At 34.2% G+C, this 15,667-nt stretch overlaps 1 protein-coding gene across 1 annotated transcript; it reads right to left on the reverse strand.

Annotated features, from left to right (window-relative positions):
- Nucleotides 1-703: 703 nt before the first annotated feature.
- On the reverse strand, nucleotides 704-14,910 carry LOC131156333 (BTB/POZ and MATH domain-containing protein 2-like). Its single transcript, XM_058109930.1, has 4 exons — nucleotides 14,139-14,910; nucleotides 4,773-5,121; nucleotides 3,388-3,664; nucleotides 704-1,087 (listed from the first exon to the last, which is right to left on the reverse strand). Exons 1-4 carry the CDS (start codon nucleotides 14,558-14,560, stop codon nucleotides 909-911), a joined length of 1,227 nt encoding a protein of 408 aa, XP_057965913.1. The 5' UTR covers nucleotides 14,561-14,910; the 3' UTR covers nucleotides 704-908.
- Nucleotides 14,911-15,667: the final 757 nt, after the last annotated feature.

A 15,667-nucleotide genomic window follows, 5' to 3' on the forward strand; every position in this document is an offset into this window, starting at 1 on the left:
ATCACCTGTATGCTATATAGCCTATACTCGTAAACAATTTTGTTGTTTATTGACAGCATCTCATATTGCCATCCCCAAGTGAGGTGTCAGTCAGCGTAAATGGCCTTTTTTCACCACTCAACCTCGTGACAGCCAACCTAATTTTAGGACATGCAACAGGCAAACATTAAAACTACTCTATGAGCATTCTCAAGTCCATGGATGCTGTTTGACATCATCAAGTATAGCGTAAATATAATATATCAGCCATATTGTTCATGCCTGTGCTTGTCTAGCAAAGCTCATTCTCCAGAGTATGGTTCCAATGAAACTTGCTATTTTGTTCTTGCCCATAGAGTGAATTAGCAGAGTGTTCCTACTCTTCCATGCTACAAAGACGAAGCTTGAAGCAAGAATTGGAGGGGTACTGCCCGATACAATTATAAAACCTGCTTATACAACAATCATATGCATCAGATTTTCCAGCCACATACACCCAATGCAACAGTAGATAGGAGTGGAATGAAATAATAATCGGCACCCATTTCATCCCACTGCTCCAAATGATCTCCAAACGAAGCATTAGCGAGTAGGTAAAAAAAAAAACAATTGGAAGCACTGGCACACAAAATTGGAGGAAGGAAACAACAGAACACCACCTCAAAAAGAGAAAAAACAAATATATCGACTCTTCTTCGATGCAGATAACCCCCAGACAAAGCAGTTGAAAGGAAAACTTGAGAACACAAACTATTTTTAAAAATGAATTCGCATTACACAGACAAACATACACACAACATTCAATTTACATCTCTCACAAATTGTAAAGCTGAACATTGAAAAAGAACTCTAATCCTAGAAAACTTTTCCTAGAATTTTTTAGTCCACCTCAATAGGCTACAAAGAGGTCTTGTTGAAAGCCAGTTACACTACAGCCTCTGCTTAACCCGCCTGCCATTAAAATCGCTGCCATCAAAGATAGCTTCATTTGCGTGCTTTGATACAATGGCAGAGTGCTCGCTAACCCTAGCTACGTACTCCAAAAGCTCAGCCAAGACTGAAGGGCAGCTTTCCTTTAGATACTGAAAACCATCCGTCTGCATCACAGCTGAGAAACAACAGCAGAACAAGATTCAGCATGCTAATCTATGACATCAAAAAGAGAATTAGAAATGTTAAAGCTTTATTGTTGGCTCACAAACTAATCATAAATCAAGGTATCAAGCCACCCCCGCCCCAAAAAAATTTTTAAAAAAAAACACTTTGGATGGCACAACAGCATTCAATTGTAACTCTTTATGATCTACTACATTGTTTGATATACATTGTTGGCTCACAAACTAATAGCTTAAGCTTTTAGGTAAAGTGATAATCTAACAAGAATGATTAATAAATTAAAATACGTTGTTTATAAAGCACAAAATAGCTACGAACAGAAGCCCGAGGCTGCAAAATAAGCTACTGCCTAATCATAAATCAAGGTATCAAGCCACCCCCGCCCCAAAAAATTAAAAAAAAAAAACACTTTGGATGGCACAACAGCATTCAATTGTAACTCTTTATGATCTACTACATTGTTTGATATACATTGTTGGCTCACAAACTAATAGCTTAAGCTTTTAGGTAAAGTGATAATCTAACAAGAATGATTAATAAATTAAAATACGTTGTTTATAATGCACAAAATAGCTATGAACAGAAGCCTGAGGCTGCAAAATAAGCTACTGCCTAATCATAAATCAAGGTATCAAGCCACCCCTGCCCCAAAAAATTTAAAAAAAAAAACACTTTGGATGGCACAACAGCATTCAATTGTAACTCTTTATGATCTACTACATTGTTTGGCAATAATAAACTGGACACAGTCCAATACGAGGGCCAGATGAGCCAGTTCCAAAATAAGCAGGGGAGTATACTGGGGTCATTTGATTTCATAACGAGACAAACCAAATCTTAGTTGCCACCTGCAATGTTGAAAACATCTACACTCACATTTCCTCTACCTTTTACTTTCATGACTTTTCAAAAGCTGCTCCCAGATGGTTAGTGCAAGATGACCTAAGGCTTACATTATTATTGTAATTGAAACTGCACTATGTAATCAACCCACACGCTCGCAATTGAATATATTCTGCATCATCCCTCAACCAGGATGTGAGAATTAAGGACTTGAACAGGAGTTTTGAATGAGCATTGCCAATGTACCCAACAAAAAATAGCTCAATACCTCTTTCTGCTGTACGTGCATGTCATTGCTGTTGACGAACCAGGTTAATGCATGGATTTGTCAGCTCGGTTCAACTGAACTGATCAATGAATCCTCTAGCCACAGGCTCAAGCATTTATGATCATCAGCTTCCAGATAAGGCATACAGCTGATGGTATGAGGCTTCAGCGTTTTAAAAGGTGAAGGCTGCGTAATGCAAGGCATTCTAACCCTTAAGGGCGAGGTGTATGCCTTAGGAAATTGAGGCATAAGCCTTCTAAGAATTTTATTATTAGATTAAAATATGTAATAATTATATAAATTTTTTTAAAATAAAGAAATTAAGGAAATTATAAAAATATATATTTTTTAAAAATCAAATATAATTTGTAAACTATTAGTTGGCTGTTCCAAAAATAGAGACGTAAGCCTTCTAAGAATTTTATTTTTAGATTAAAGTATATAATAAATTACATATATTTTTTAAAAAAATTAAAATTACAAATAAATATATTTAAAAAGAAATGTATTTTGTAAACAACTTGTTGGTCATTCAAAAAAAAGATACTAAATTGAAGCCATTATGTATATCATGCCACAGCTATATAACATTACAAAGTTAAAAATCTTTTTTCCAGATTTAAGATTCAACTCTCAATTATTTTGGAAAGTTTGAGGTTCAAGAGTCTTTAGAAATCAACTTAAAATTACAACATTCCTTTCATTTTACAGATGTGTAAGCTTCAGTCTGTGTTATGTTGGCCTTTTTTGGGATTTGTTTTATTCTCAAGGCATTTTAGGCATGCCTCATCTTGAGGCACACCTCAAGACAAGCCTTGATTAAGCCTCTTAAAACACTGAAAGGACTTCACATTTGACAGCTAACGATCATTACTCATTAGTAGATCTAAGCTCTGGAGGTGATTCTCAACAGCTTTTCTAGTCACCACTGTTTGGAACAATGGTCAGTTAGCATTTATTATAAATGACACTACCCAGGTGCAAGCTTACACGTGGAATCATCCTTAACAAAACCAGTTGTTAATCTTTTTCCCTTGGTGTTGTTAATCTTTTTCCCTTGGTGTTTATCTCAAGGGAGGAGCTGGTTTAGAAATTTGTAAGCAGAATATTACCTTACAGAAGTAATCTAGCTACCAAAAGAAAAAAATTGAGGGAACAATGGTCATGAAAGTGCAATTCACCTCTTAAATTTTCAGGCAATGCAACAAATTTGAGGCAAACTGCTTTCAGCCGGAAACAGTGGTGCTGCTCTGCCAAGGCTAATGTAGTTGCTACGGTGTTTATTGCAACATCATCACAAAGATTGGCCTCACAGAGCAACCTGAGCCTCTCTAGACAATACCTATCTGCTGCAGCAAGTAAATGTTGAGCCATTAAAGTAGACGCCCACTTTGAGTTCAAACCAGTAAGCTCTTGCATATCAGGTAGAGTATCCCAGTATATGAAATGAAGTAAGGCCTGCATCGGGCAACAAAGAGCTGATAAGCAACACAATGGTCATCTTCATACCAAGTTTTAATGCAAAGTCATGGCCTCCCAAAAAAATATAGACAAATAACAAGAAATCACAGTTGTAATATAGACAAATTACATGCAAAAATAGAACCTTATATACATCATTCCAGTTAAGCAAATTGGATCTGGACCATCTCTATTATTACAATTTTTTTCAGCTAATTTTCCTTATTGAAAATTAGAATACACAAGGAACTGATACTTTTACATGCTCCACACACAAAATAACAAGAACAGCAATCAACCAATAAATATTTAGTTCAAAATCCAGGCCTTATCTAATGTCATCAATTATTAATAAGGTAATAATTATTAAGGGAAAATTAATAAAATAAGCATAACAAGACTTTGGGCCACTAATGGCTAATGATCATCAATTCCCTATCAGTTACTTGTCTCACAAACTTTTTAAATGTAGGCTATGGAGGGAAAATAAATATATATATTTTTTGGAGAATGGTTAACATGTTTTCCTTGGTCTGATGCCACAAGTAAAAGAAGAAATATTTTTTGAAAAAAATTATCTTCGATCTAAGAGTAGAAAATAACTTCCACAAAGAAAGAAAGTACTATCTCCCCAAGCAAACAAACAAAAAAGTAACAAAAATGTTACTTTTTTCTTGAAATATAGTTCTCCTATTTTTAGATTAAAAATACCTTTCCATCCAGCCAAACAAAGCACTAAGGCTCTACATAAAAAAATATAGACAAACAAATGATAGGCAACTTTTAATAAAATTATGATTTTTTAAAAACAGATAAATAAAGAGGGGAACACTGGAACAGTGATATTTGAGCCCTGCTCAAATGCAGTGTCAGATGAGCTTTTACCTGTCCATACCTTGTCCGCAAAAAATTTAATGATTATTTACATTGGAGCAGTACATTAAGGTGGATTTACTTTGTGCATACATGGTAAGCATGAATCGATAAATGCTTATCAATATGCTAGTTCTTACAACTTATTTATAAGCAAAAGAATGTTGGACAAAGTTGGATGACACATTAAATTGGATGACACATCAAACTCTACAATCAAATGAAAAAGAACCTTGAAAACTGGAGCTTCAATGTCTTCGACTTTTATACACTCAGTATTCTGATCCTTCATTGGACCAAAAAGTTGGGCCCTAAATACAGGTGAGCGAGCTGCAAGTACCAACTTGTGAGCAGAAAATCTCTCTCCATCAACTTCAAAATTTACATCAGTTCCTCTTCCACATTCCAGAAGCTTCCCAAACTGCTCACCAATGTTAGAGGGAGGTACTGTTATAGAGTAAATCTTTGGCCCCTCAGTGTGAGACCTAACAACGCCAACACTGCAGTGAACTGAAAGGCAATCATCTTTCAGGTAGTCTGATGTCTCCAGGGAAGTTCTTTTAAAAAACCGCTTGTAACCCCTGCATAATGAATGGAACACATTATATCATAGCGAACCCCGCAACAAATCATTCACTCACAAATAGCAATTAAAAACTTGAGAAGGTTGAGAACGTCTGGGAAAATAATACATCAGTATTGCACAAGTGCGCACAAGCAAACACACATGAAAACCAAGACATGTACTATCACATTCCATGATTGCACCACTCTATGCAGATTCATATGTTGTTTTCAATTATTATTTCATCTTAATTTTTAATATAATAAATTTATTTTTCACATTTTAATATTTATGTGTTAGTTATGAGTAATTTTGGGTTAGTTACACAACAACGTTTTAAAAGGCAACAGTGTAAAGCGAGGCGTTTTAACCATTAAGAGGTGAGGCCTAAGCCTTAAGGCAATGGGGCATAAGCCTTTTGAGAATTTTATTTTCCAATAAAATATTTAAATAAATTACATATATGCTAAAATTTGTAATAAAAAATAACAAATATACTGTAAAAAATATTCACAAGTATAATGTTAAAAATCATCAAATATAATTTGCAAACTACTTGTTGGTCATTCAAAAATTGCTAACTTGAATTTATTACATAAATCATGACAAGAGATGGCTATAAAAAGTTCAATTTTTTCCAAGATCTAAGATACAACTCTCAATTATTTTGTAAAGTTGAGGTTCAAGAGTATTAGACCACTTTACCTCAAAGCTTAAGCTACTAGATTATGGGGCAACAATGTATATCAAGATTTAACACTCCCCAACATGTGCAGCTTGACAGCATCTGGAGAGATAAACACACAATAAAAAGCACCCATTACAGAAAATATAATAATTTTTTAAACACCACACAATAAACATGGGCAACAAGACTGAACCTAGGACCTCTTGGTAACCAACTCAAATACCATGTTAGATTACCACTTTACCTAAAAGCTTAAGCTATTAGGTTGCAGACCAACAATGTATATCAAGCTTTAACAAAAAGTATTAGAATCAACTCAAACTATGACAATCCTTTTATATAAACATTGAATAGAACTTTTCTAGCCAAATCTAACTTGAGAACCACACCCCCAAAACGTGCAAGCCCCAATTAAAAAGGCACAAAAGGCATGCCTTTTGTACAAATGTGCAAGCCTCAGCGTCTAATACATTGGCCTTTTTGGGATTTGGCATTTTAGGTTGAGCCTCAAGGCATTTTAAGCTTGTATTGCCTTGAGGCGAGCCTTCATTGAGCCTTTTAAAACATTGTTACACAATACCTAATATTTTTCTAAATTGCACTAGCTTTACTATTCAATCAATTTTTATACTAGTCTTTTGGGAAACAAAGCAGACACCAAATTAGAAGTCTCATGCTAAGCAGAGAGAAGGTCCCCTTTTGCAATCCATGATATTGGAAACCAAACCCTATCCTAGAGAAGTCTACAACTAGAATTTGTAATTCGGTTCACAGCATCTTTCAACATTTCTAGGAATGGGATGCAATTGTAATGTGATGTCCATAACATCCGATTCCTATGTCTGCTTTGCAGTTAGAATATGACGTGTTAAGCTCACATTCCCTGAGAATGAAGAGTGTGTATAAAACATAAGAATCTCATTCTCATGCTCCACTGTAAGTTTCAAGAGTTATCTTTGGGACTAAATTTCCCATCTTTTGTGGCTGTTTGGACATTAACACCTCTATATGCTATTATTGTATTTTAAATATTAAATTATTACAATTAAAATAGAAATAAAAAAAAAATGAGAGCATTATTATTATTATTATTATTATTATTATTATTATTATTATTATTATTATAACTCAAAGATCAAAACTTTGAGACCATAGTGCCCCATTATTTTGGATAATTGGATAATTAAGAGTTGAATTTTTTCAATTTATGATTGCTAAAATGTTCAGGACATGTTTTTAATTCTTACAAACTGTTAGAAGGTTTTTGTGTGGAAAATTTGATTATTTTTCATACACACATCAAGAGTATAATGATCCTCTTTTTGAAAATATGTACATTCCCATCTTTTCTTCCTATACTTGAGTTGCACCGCCATGATGCCCTAGTAATTAATTCTCTCTTTACTGATCAAAAAGAGTAATTTTAAAGAAAAATGAAGCAAGATACAATACTCAATATTTGCTTGACACACTGGTTGGCACATGACACAAGTAAATTGATCAATTACTTGTAAGACCGTCATCCAAATTCTCATAAAATGAAAGCCAGAAGCTTTCTTTAACCTCTAACCTTTTCCCTTTTTTTTTTGCATCAAAATTTTCAAACTCCATTCTTCAGAAAAGTATCACTTCCTAAGTCTCTATAAACAACAAAAGAAGGAACAAAACCAAAACATTCTCCTTTTGGTTTTATTCTCTCAATATAAACAAGCATATCTACCTCCAATACCTCCATGTAGGCTTTAAACCAAAAAACTTGCCCCAGCCCATGACTTAAGATACAATTATTTCTCATAAAATATCTTAAATTAAATGGAAATATTTGAAACAATGTTGTTGGAAAAAATATTAAATTCCAGCATTTTCCTACCCCTATGAGCAACTTGGTAGAGAAAAAGAAGAAAAATATTACATTTAAAAAAATCATTTCAATATCATAACAAATACAGAATTAGCGTTCCAAAATGTAAGGCCATGGGACATGTTGGGCAATTTCTAACCAAGATTCACCAACCCAGCCAACAAGCTGGAAATGGACAAGTTTCCAATATGTAGGAATGGCAAAAAGGCATGCTTGGCAGTTTCAAACCAAGATTCAGCAACCCAGCTGGTCATGCTAGAAATAGACAAGCTCAGATTGATATTAGTTTTAAGGCATCTAGACCAATCACAATTATAAATAGATGGGGCTAAAAATAGGTGAACTACAAACTGCTGACCAATTACCTACCAGTTAATTATTCATCAACAAATATTTCCGATTTTTCTAATATACCGAGGAAAGAACCCTGCCCAAAATGGTTGGATTCATGTCTACATTTACAGCAATAGTTTACAGGATCGTGTGTTGGTTTAATCCATGACTTTAATTAGTACATCAATTTTAAACATGGTTCAAAATCCATCATAAAGATTAAAGAAAATATGAAACCAAATTCACCGCCCTTTACCTTAAGCAGTTGGTCAAGTTGGAAATTCTTGTATAGACTTTCCCAAAACAAAACTTTAATATGTCTTCTTTAGTTTTAAAATTTCCAGTGTCACTATATTTGAGGTTATACAAGAACAAGGGCCTTTATGTTAGTTTTTTCAATGTTACGCTAATAAATAAGTTGGTTTAGTTGTGAACATCTCATGCAATACATTATCCCCTGAAAGAAAAAGATTTCATGAGGGTGAGTTTTGGTGCATCAGAAAAGTTGCCCATTGTGAAATGAGCATTGTTGGTTCAAGGTGTGCATACAGCTTCTCTGCATGTAGGGTAAGGCTGCATACTTCAGACGGCTGCCCTCCTTAAAACCCACATTGGCAGGCATTATTGGTTCAAGCTGTGCATACAGCTTCCCTGCATGTGGAGTAAGGCTGCAAGCATCAGACTGCTGCCCTCCTCAAAACCCACATTGACCAGAGCTCTATTCTACACTAAGGAAAAATTGTCCAACAACATAACACTTTTTCTTTAAAAAACATGGTTATATTCTGTAGCATGCTGAAAAAGAAATGTTATTTTTTAACAAGATGCAACATATCAATAAAATAAGGACTACCAAATAGAATTGGGACAAACTAGTTGGGAAACATGCCCTGTGTTGCAGAACTTAGTAAGATAGGTATGGTGTATGCAAATCTTACAATCTGGTTAAAGACAATAACTTTAAACTTCAGTCAAAGTTATGGAGGCACTTCAGGCAATTTCATCGTCACAGTTTTATATGCAACTCTAGGCATTTGCCATTTGTTTGCGGAATTTCGAAATGGATTTGTACATAATAGACATGCAAACAGGCACATATTTGTAATGTAATTTTTATATATTTAAGCAATTAAATCTATTTATACTATAATAAGAAATTTAATCCAAACTCAATATGAGATCCATAGTTTTAAAAACTGGACCCAGTTGGACCAGAACTGGCCAAGTAACCAGTCCGGACAGGAGACTTGAACCAGATTTTGAATGAATCATTGTCAACCCAGTTGGCCTCGGGTGACTTGGCCCAGCTCACAAGACCCAGCAAGTCGAATTGGTTTAACCAGGCTTTCATTAAAAATAAAAAATGCTGGCATTTTTTGCAGCATCCTGAGTTTGAACCCAGGACCCGCCAACAACAACAACAGCAACAACAAAAACCAAGCCATAAGTCCCACTAGGTGGGTTCAAATACATGAATCCTTTTCCGGCTAATTTATGCGAATGAACCCTGGACCTCCCGCCTGCGGGGAAATTGACCTACCACATGAACTGAATAATTATGTATATGGGATAACCACAGTAAATTTATTTACATATAATACACGCTCTAAAATATTAAATTCATCAAAATTTGAAATCTATTACCATAAAATTTTTGTTTGAAAATATTAAGAGAAATAACATCGAAATACAAAGGAATTTAAAATTTTTATACTTGGGCTTATACATAGACAAAAAGAAAACAAAAATATATAGCAAATTAATTATCAAAATTTTAATTTTTTACACTCTTGAATATTAACATTTATGTTTTCTTGATTTTGAGTAATACTAAAATAAATTTTTACTCTTAATATAAAAATATAACAGAAAATGAATTTTCTACATATTTTATTTCTTCAAAATAAATTCTTGATCTAAAACTAGACAGTAAATAAATTTAAAGTAAATAAAACTCTATATTACTATAATTTAATATTTTATTAATCAATCAAAACATTTTATTTTTTTAAATAAATTCAAAATATCAATTCTCTCACACTATTATTTAATATTTATTCATTTAACTTTTAATGACAATAATAAGTATCAATATAAACATTCTTATTACGAACACACAAATATTTATCACTGGTTCGACCTGCCAGTCAGACTGGTTGAACCAACACACAACTTCACTGGGTTGCTAACCAATCCGGGTTTTTAAAACCATGATGAGAACAATTTAAATTAAAAAAATTTGACTCTTAATAGGCCTAACCAAACTTGAACTCAATCTTCTCAAGCTTGAACCAAGTTCAAACAAATAATTGACCTTGAGTCAAGCTCAAGCTTGAATTCAAACTAGAGTATTTTTTATCAAGCTGAGCTTCAACACACAAAAGTCCAGCTCAGCTCAAACAGTGCAAAATTCTTGATAGGATTACAAAGTGTGAAAGGTGAAAGGGGAACTAAGATGGAGCAGGGCCAGAGTGGAAGGAATCTAAAATAAGGATGTAGAAGAATAAAACCCACTCAAGCTACCAGAAACACAGCCTATCGGAGTTCTTACTTCTTCAACACAGGTATTTGGCAGATATACTCCATAAAATTTCCTTAAGATCCAAAACAAGTTTCTCAAATTCAACAAAAGAAAGATTAATGAAACAGTATGCAGTCAGTACAAGCTTAGCGAAACAAGCCTTCCTTCCAGCTTTCACTCCTAAAGACATTTCCATAACGGATGAATCTCGAGCCCCTCCATTGAGAGAATATACAAGTAACAAATATCTGTCTGCAACAGCAAGGCTTTTTTCACCGCTTCATGTGTACAACTATTTAAGTACAAGATTCATCGTCTTAAAGAGTTATTTTCATGAGCAAACAGTCAAGTCACTATTTTTTTATTTTTTTTCCCATCTCTCTCAGAAAAAAAAATATCTTACCCCATTTCATCTCTTTCTTCCAGAATTTCCAATGGTTTAGTAAAACATAGAGATATGGGGGGTTATCAACATTTTTCAACTGATATTCACTGAATGGATGCACACAGTTTCTTAAAAGAACATAGCATGAAAAAAGAAAAAAAAAAATTTCAACTACTTCTAGAATACAAGGTCACAAAATCAAATGCTCATCCTGACACCAATTAGATGAGAGATAATTATTGTTCTCCATTGACCTTTCTAGTTCAATATGTATTTTCCAATGTCTTCAGTTGATAGAAGCCTTAAAGGCCAACATCCAGAATCCCAATTATTAAGTTCCCAAATCCATGTAATCAGTTAGGATTTTAGATTCCTAGGAATTTTAGACAAGATTATATAATATTTCATTGCAGATGTACATTCTTGGTCGTAAAAGATCTTCTTAAGAGAATTATCTTCATGAGCAAACGATCAAGTCACCATTTTTTTTTTCATCTCTCTCTAAAAGAAAAATCTTACCCCATTTCATCTCTTTCTTCCAGAATTTCTAATGGTTCAGCAAAACATAGAGATACGGGGAGTTATCAACATTTTTCAACTGATATTCACTGAAGGGATGCACACAGTTTCTTAAAAAGAACATAGCATGAAAAAAGCAAAATTATTTTTCTATTATTTCTAGAATACAAGGTCAAAAAATCAAATGCTCATCCTGACACCAATTAGATGAGAGATGATTATTGTTAGCATTGACTTTTCCAGTTCAATATGTATTCTCCAATGTCTTCAGTAGGGAGAACCCTTAAAGGCCAACATCCAGAATCCCAATTATTAAGTTCCCAAGTCCATGTAATCAGTTAGGATTTTAGAATCTTAGGAATTTTAGACTAGATTATATAATATTTATATAATATTTAGTAGCAGATGTGCATTCTTGATCGCATATTGCCATAATTAGCAAAAAATATTGAGGAAAAGGGACTGAGAGTAAAATTCTTTAGCAGTTATGAAGTGCTTATTGAAGGTACATACATTTTGTCCTTTTAATACCTCGTAACAGAGGGACATTTAAAAGCAGAGAGCCAGGAAGAGAACCCCTTAATATAAGACTGAAGCATATAGATAGCAACAAACCTATTTTCACAAGAAAGTTAATTTCAAATCACAATCCTTACAAAAAACAAAAAAAAAATTAGAATTTTTAAAAAATAAAATGGAAATTTTAAATACTGCCAAATAACCATAACTGTTCTGATGTAGGCTACTCCAGCTTTTAAGTCTCATTTCAACAAAGTTCAACTTCAAAACTAGTCAAGAATGATAGATCTGAGTTTATACTTGCCGTCCTCTTGTAACATCAGGTTCCACCCAACTTCAAATCATTGCCTCATTGAATTTTTTAGAAATGTTTTAAAATCCAAATATAGCTTTTATCAGATAGAGTCCCAATCTAACAATGAACCAAAATCCTCAATTTTTTTTAAAGTTTCCAGGTGTTTTGACCAACACTTGCAGTAATTACTAATCAGTTGCTTGATGTTTGAAACATAACCATATCGAACTCATAATACCATCCATTCCCATGTATTAAGAACAAATTAACAGACTAATCCCGCATGGAAGCATTGGAAGGCATATATAAGCCAAGGATTAATCCCCTTTATCATGACATGTATAACAATCTTTTAAATACGAATCAAGGTTCAAACTTAAAGTTACAACAGTTAATGATAAACAATCAAACAAAAAAATAATGATAGATAAGCATCTATTTTTATTTTTGAATTAAATTGAAAACCACACCAAAAAAAAAAAAAAAATGAACAAGTAGACAACATCAGAGTCTTGTTAAACAACTAACCAAATTCCGCTTATTGATTTTTTTCCACATCAAAAAATATAATTATTCTTAAAAAATAATAATCATTAGCCTACAAGGATCCATCATTTTCACTATGATTTTCACTTTTTGTGCAAATTTTCTTGAGTCACAAGTAGAACTACATTTGAGATAAACAGAGAACTGTATTAAATATCAATTACGGAAAAAAGAAAGAATACAAAGAGAAGGGCAAGTTATCCGAAAAAGAAGCAAAACAAAGCTGAAAAGATAAATGAAGCGAGGCTCACCAATCCATCAACATATCAACCAAGTGCACACCTTTAAAAAATCCAACAATAGAACAACAAAACAGAACCAAAAACATGAACAAGATAGAACATTAAAACCACTTGAACTTGATTGAGCGCTAGACTCCAAGTAAATATATCATAAACCACAGCAAATGTAGAACACTTCCAAAGAATACCCTTCCCTTACCACCAATTAAACCCCTCAACATTTAAGAAAAAGGCCTCTAAGGAAGAAAGACAAACTCACTGCTTCCCAAAAACCCTCTAAACATCTTACTTCAAATACAGCACGAGGATGTAGTCTCACCGATCTGAATAGCAAATGCATTTGGATTAAGCTTTAATTAGGTCTTATTTTCTATAACAGTTCATCTTCAATTGAAGACTCAAACCAGGTAAAAGGCTCAGAATTGAAAGAGGTCATAACTTCCCAAATATGAGAATATATATAGAAATGGCCAGCATAAGGAACTGGAATCAAATGGGCAAATAAAAATTTATGAGAAAAAAATTCCAGAAGCATCAAAGGTCCAAGATATTCCATCAAGCCTGGGCAAAATCCTGGAAAGAGTTGAGCATTCCCCAACAAAATGAGGCCAGCCGTTCTTTTCATTCAATTTCCCAATAAAATGGAATATCCGAGATATTGCCTTCAAAGAGAAGAGGCTAGAAATGGGAAATTATAATAGGTCAAACTACTATCTGCTCAAATGCACTGAATTACATCAGCTCAAACGATGAGAAGGAATTTTCCACCCTGTAAACTCCATGCTGCAAGACTAAGCCCGGCCAGCCAGCCAGATCCATGTCTCACTGACCAAAACTTCAGCCTTACAAGCAACTCATTTCTTCAAAATTAGCTTAAGCTTTTAATATATCTTGTCACAAAAACCGGTAGGATTTACAGGTTTGAATTGTGTGCATTGCACCTAAGCATTTCCACTCACAAATTAATTACCATTATATTCCTAAATATAAAGAATATGAACAAGGAATCAGCTGCCTAAACAAACAAGCATTGCCTGTCCAAATATGCATCTTGCCAAGGTAAATAAAAGCCCATTTAGACATGAACATTTTCAAAATTAACAACCCAAAATTTACCAACTTACCACATGCTTCCCCGGTACTTCAGCGTGTACGGACCACTCTCCAATGTCCTCCCAAAATGGCTGTGAACTTTATGCCTCTCCTTACCACTCTGATCCAAAAGGGTCAACTCAAAAAGCGCCCGCACATCCGTTCCCTCGCTCGCAAGCGCGATGAACAGAGATACATGCGTTGCATTGTCCTCCACGCTCTTCCCGTCCGGGTAGAAGTAGATCGCCCACGCATACCCGCCAACCATGAACGTATCAGAGGCTATGTACTTGCCAATCCCAAGCCCCTTCGACAAAGAATACCCCGTAATCTTGAATTGGTGAGAACCGTTAACGGTCTCCGTAATCGAGGTCGAAGTGGTCACATCGGGAGCGCCTGAAGAAGAAGGAGAACAAGACGAGGGCTTGGCGGTCTCCCGGAAAACCCTTCCCATGCCCAACCCAACGGAAACGAATAACCAGCTCAAGAATTGGCACCTTGGCGACTTTCTTACAAAAGTAACGCGAATTGCACGTTCGGAGATATCCCTGGTTAATGCCCGAAATTCAAATGAATCGAACGGATGCGGACTCCGAATCGGAACAACTCATCCAGATTTTCTCGGGGAAACGATCTTGCGGTGAGAAAATCTAGGTCCCTCAGCGAAAGTTTTGCAATTCGCGAAGGTAAAATTCTAGGGTTTCGAGAAGAGAGAGAGAGAGAGAGAGAAATGGAAATGAAAGATGAATGGTTGGAGGCTTTATAAAGGATTTCGGAGTTTCTGACAGGGAATTATTATTGGTAATGGGAAGGAACGCACTCAGCCGTACTTGCTGACTTGCACGGTGTGCTGATACTCGCCGTATTTTTTTTGAAACGTTTCTGCTCAGAAAGTGAATAAATTTGACATATAAATTTGTTTTACCTCATTTGTGTTTCAACTATTTTTCTTATTTCAGTCAAAAATGAAGCTAAACGAATTTAAAGAAAAAGAAAAAAAATGAAAGAAATTATTTTTTCATAACTGTCAAAAAAAAAAAAATCAAATAAGAATAAAAATTAAATTTTACACGTGATTAATATCTACTTTCTAATGTCATTTTCACGATATTTCATTTCAAAACTTTTTCTTTTAAAGTTAGTACACGTTTCATTTTATGTTTCTAGCGTCTAATATTACATGAAAATAATTTTTTCTTTTGAAGAAAAAGTGACTTACAAGAGGTTGATTGCTCACAAGGGAATGATCGACTGGTAGGTATGGCACACGGGCAGTCAGCCAACCTGTAATCTCTGTAAGTCTAGCCAAATTTTCAAAATAAAATTATTTTTATATTTTAAAATTTGTGTTTGCGTTGTGCATTTAATTAAAATAAAGGAATTAAAATTGCAATTCAAGTAGTGGAGACCGGAGAGCTTTAGGGCAACTTGTGTTTTTCTTTATTAAAAAAAAAAAATTAGAAGTTTTACAGTTCTACTGCTGCAATCAATTCTCAGTTAAAGTGAATGGTTGACTGCTCCCTATCACTACTTCATTTTTTTTTTTCAAAAGATATTTTTC

This window comes from Malania oleifera, chromosome 5 (genome assembly GCF_029873635.1).
Source record: "Malania oleifera isolate guangnan ecotype guangnan chromosome 5, ASM2987363v1, whole genome shotgun sequence".
Taxonomy (NCBI): domain Eukaryota; kingdom Viridiplantae; phylum Streptophyta; class Magnoliopsida; order Santalales; family Ximeniaceae; genus Malania; species Malania oleifera.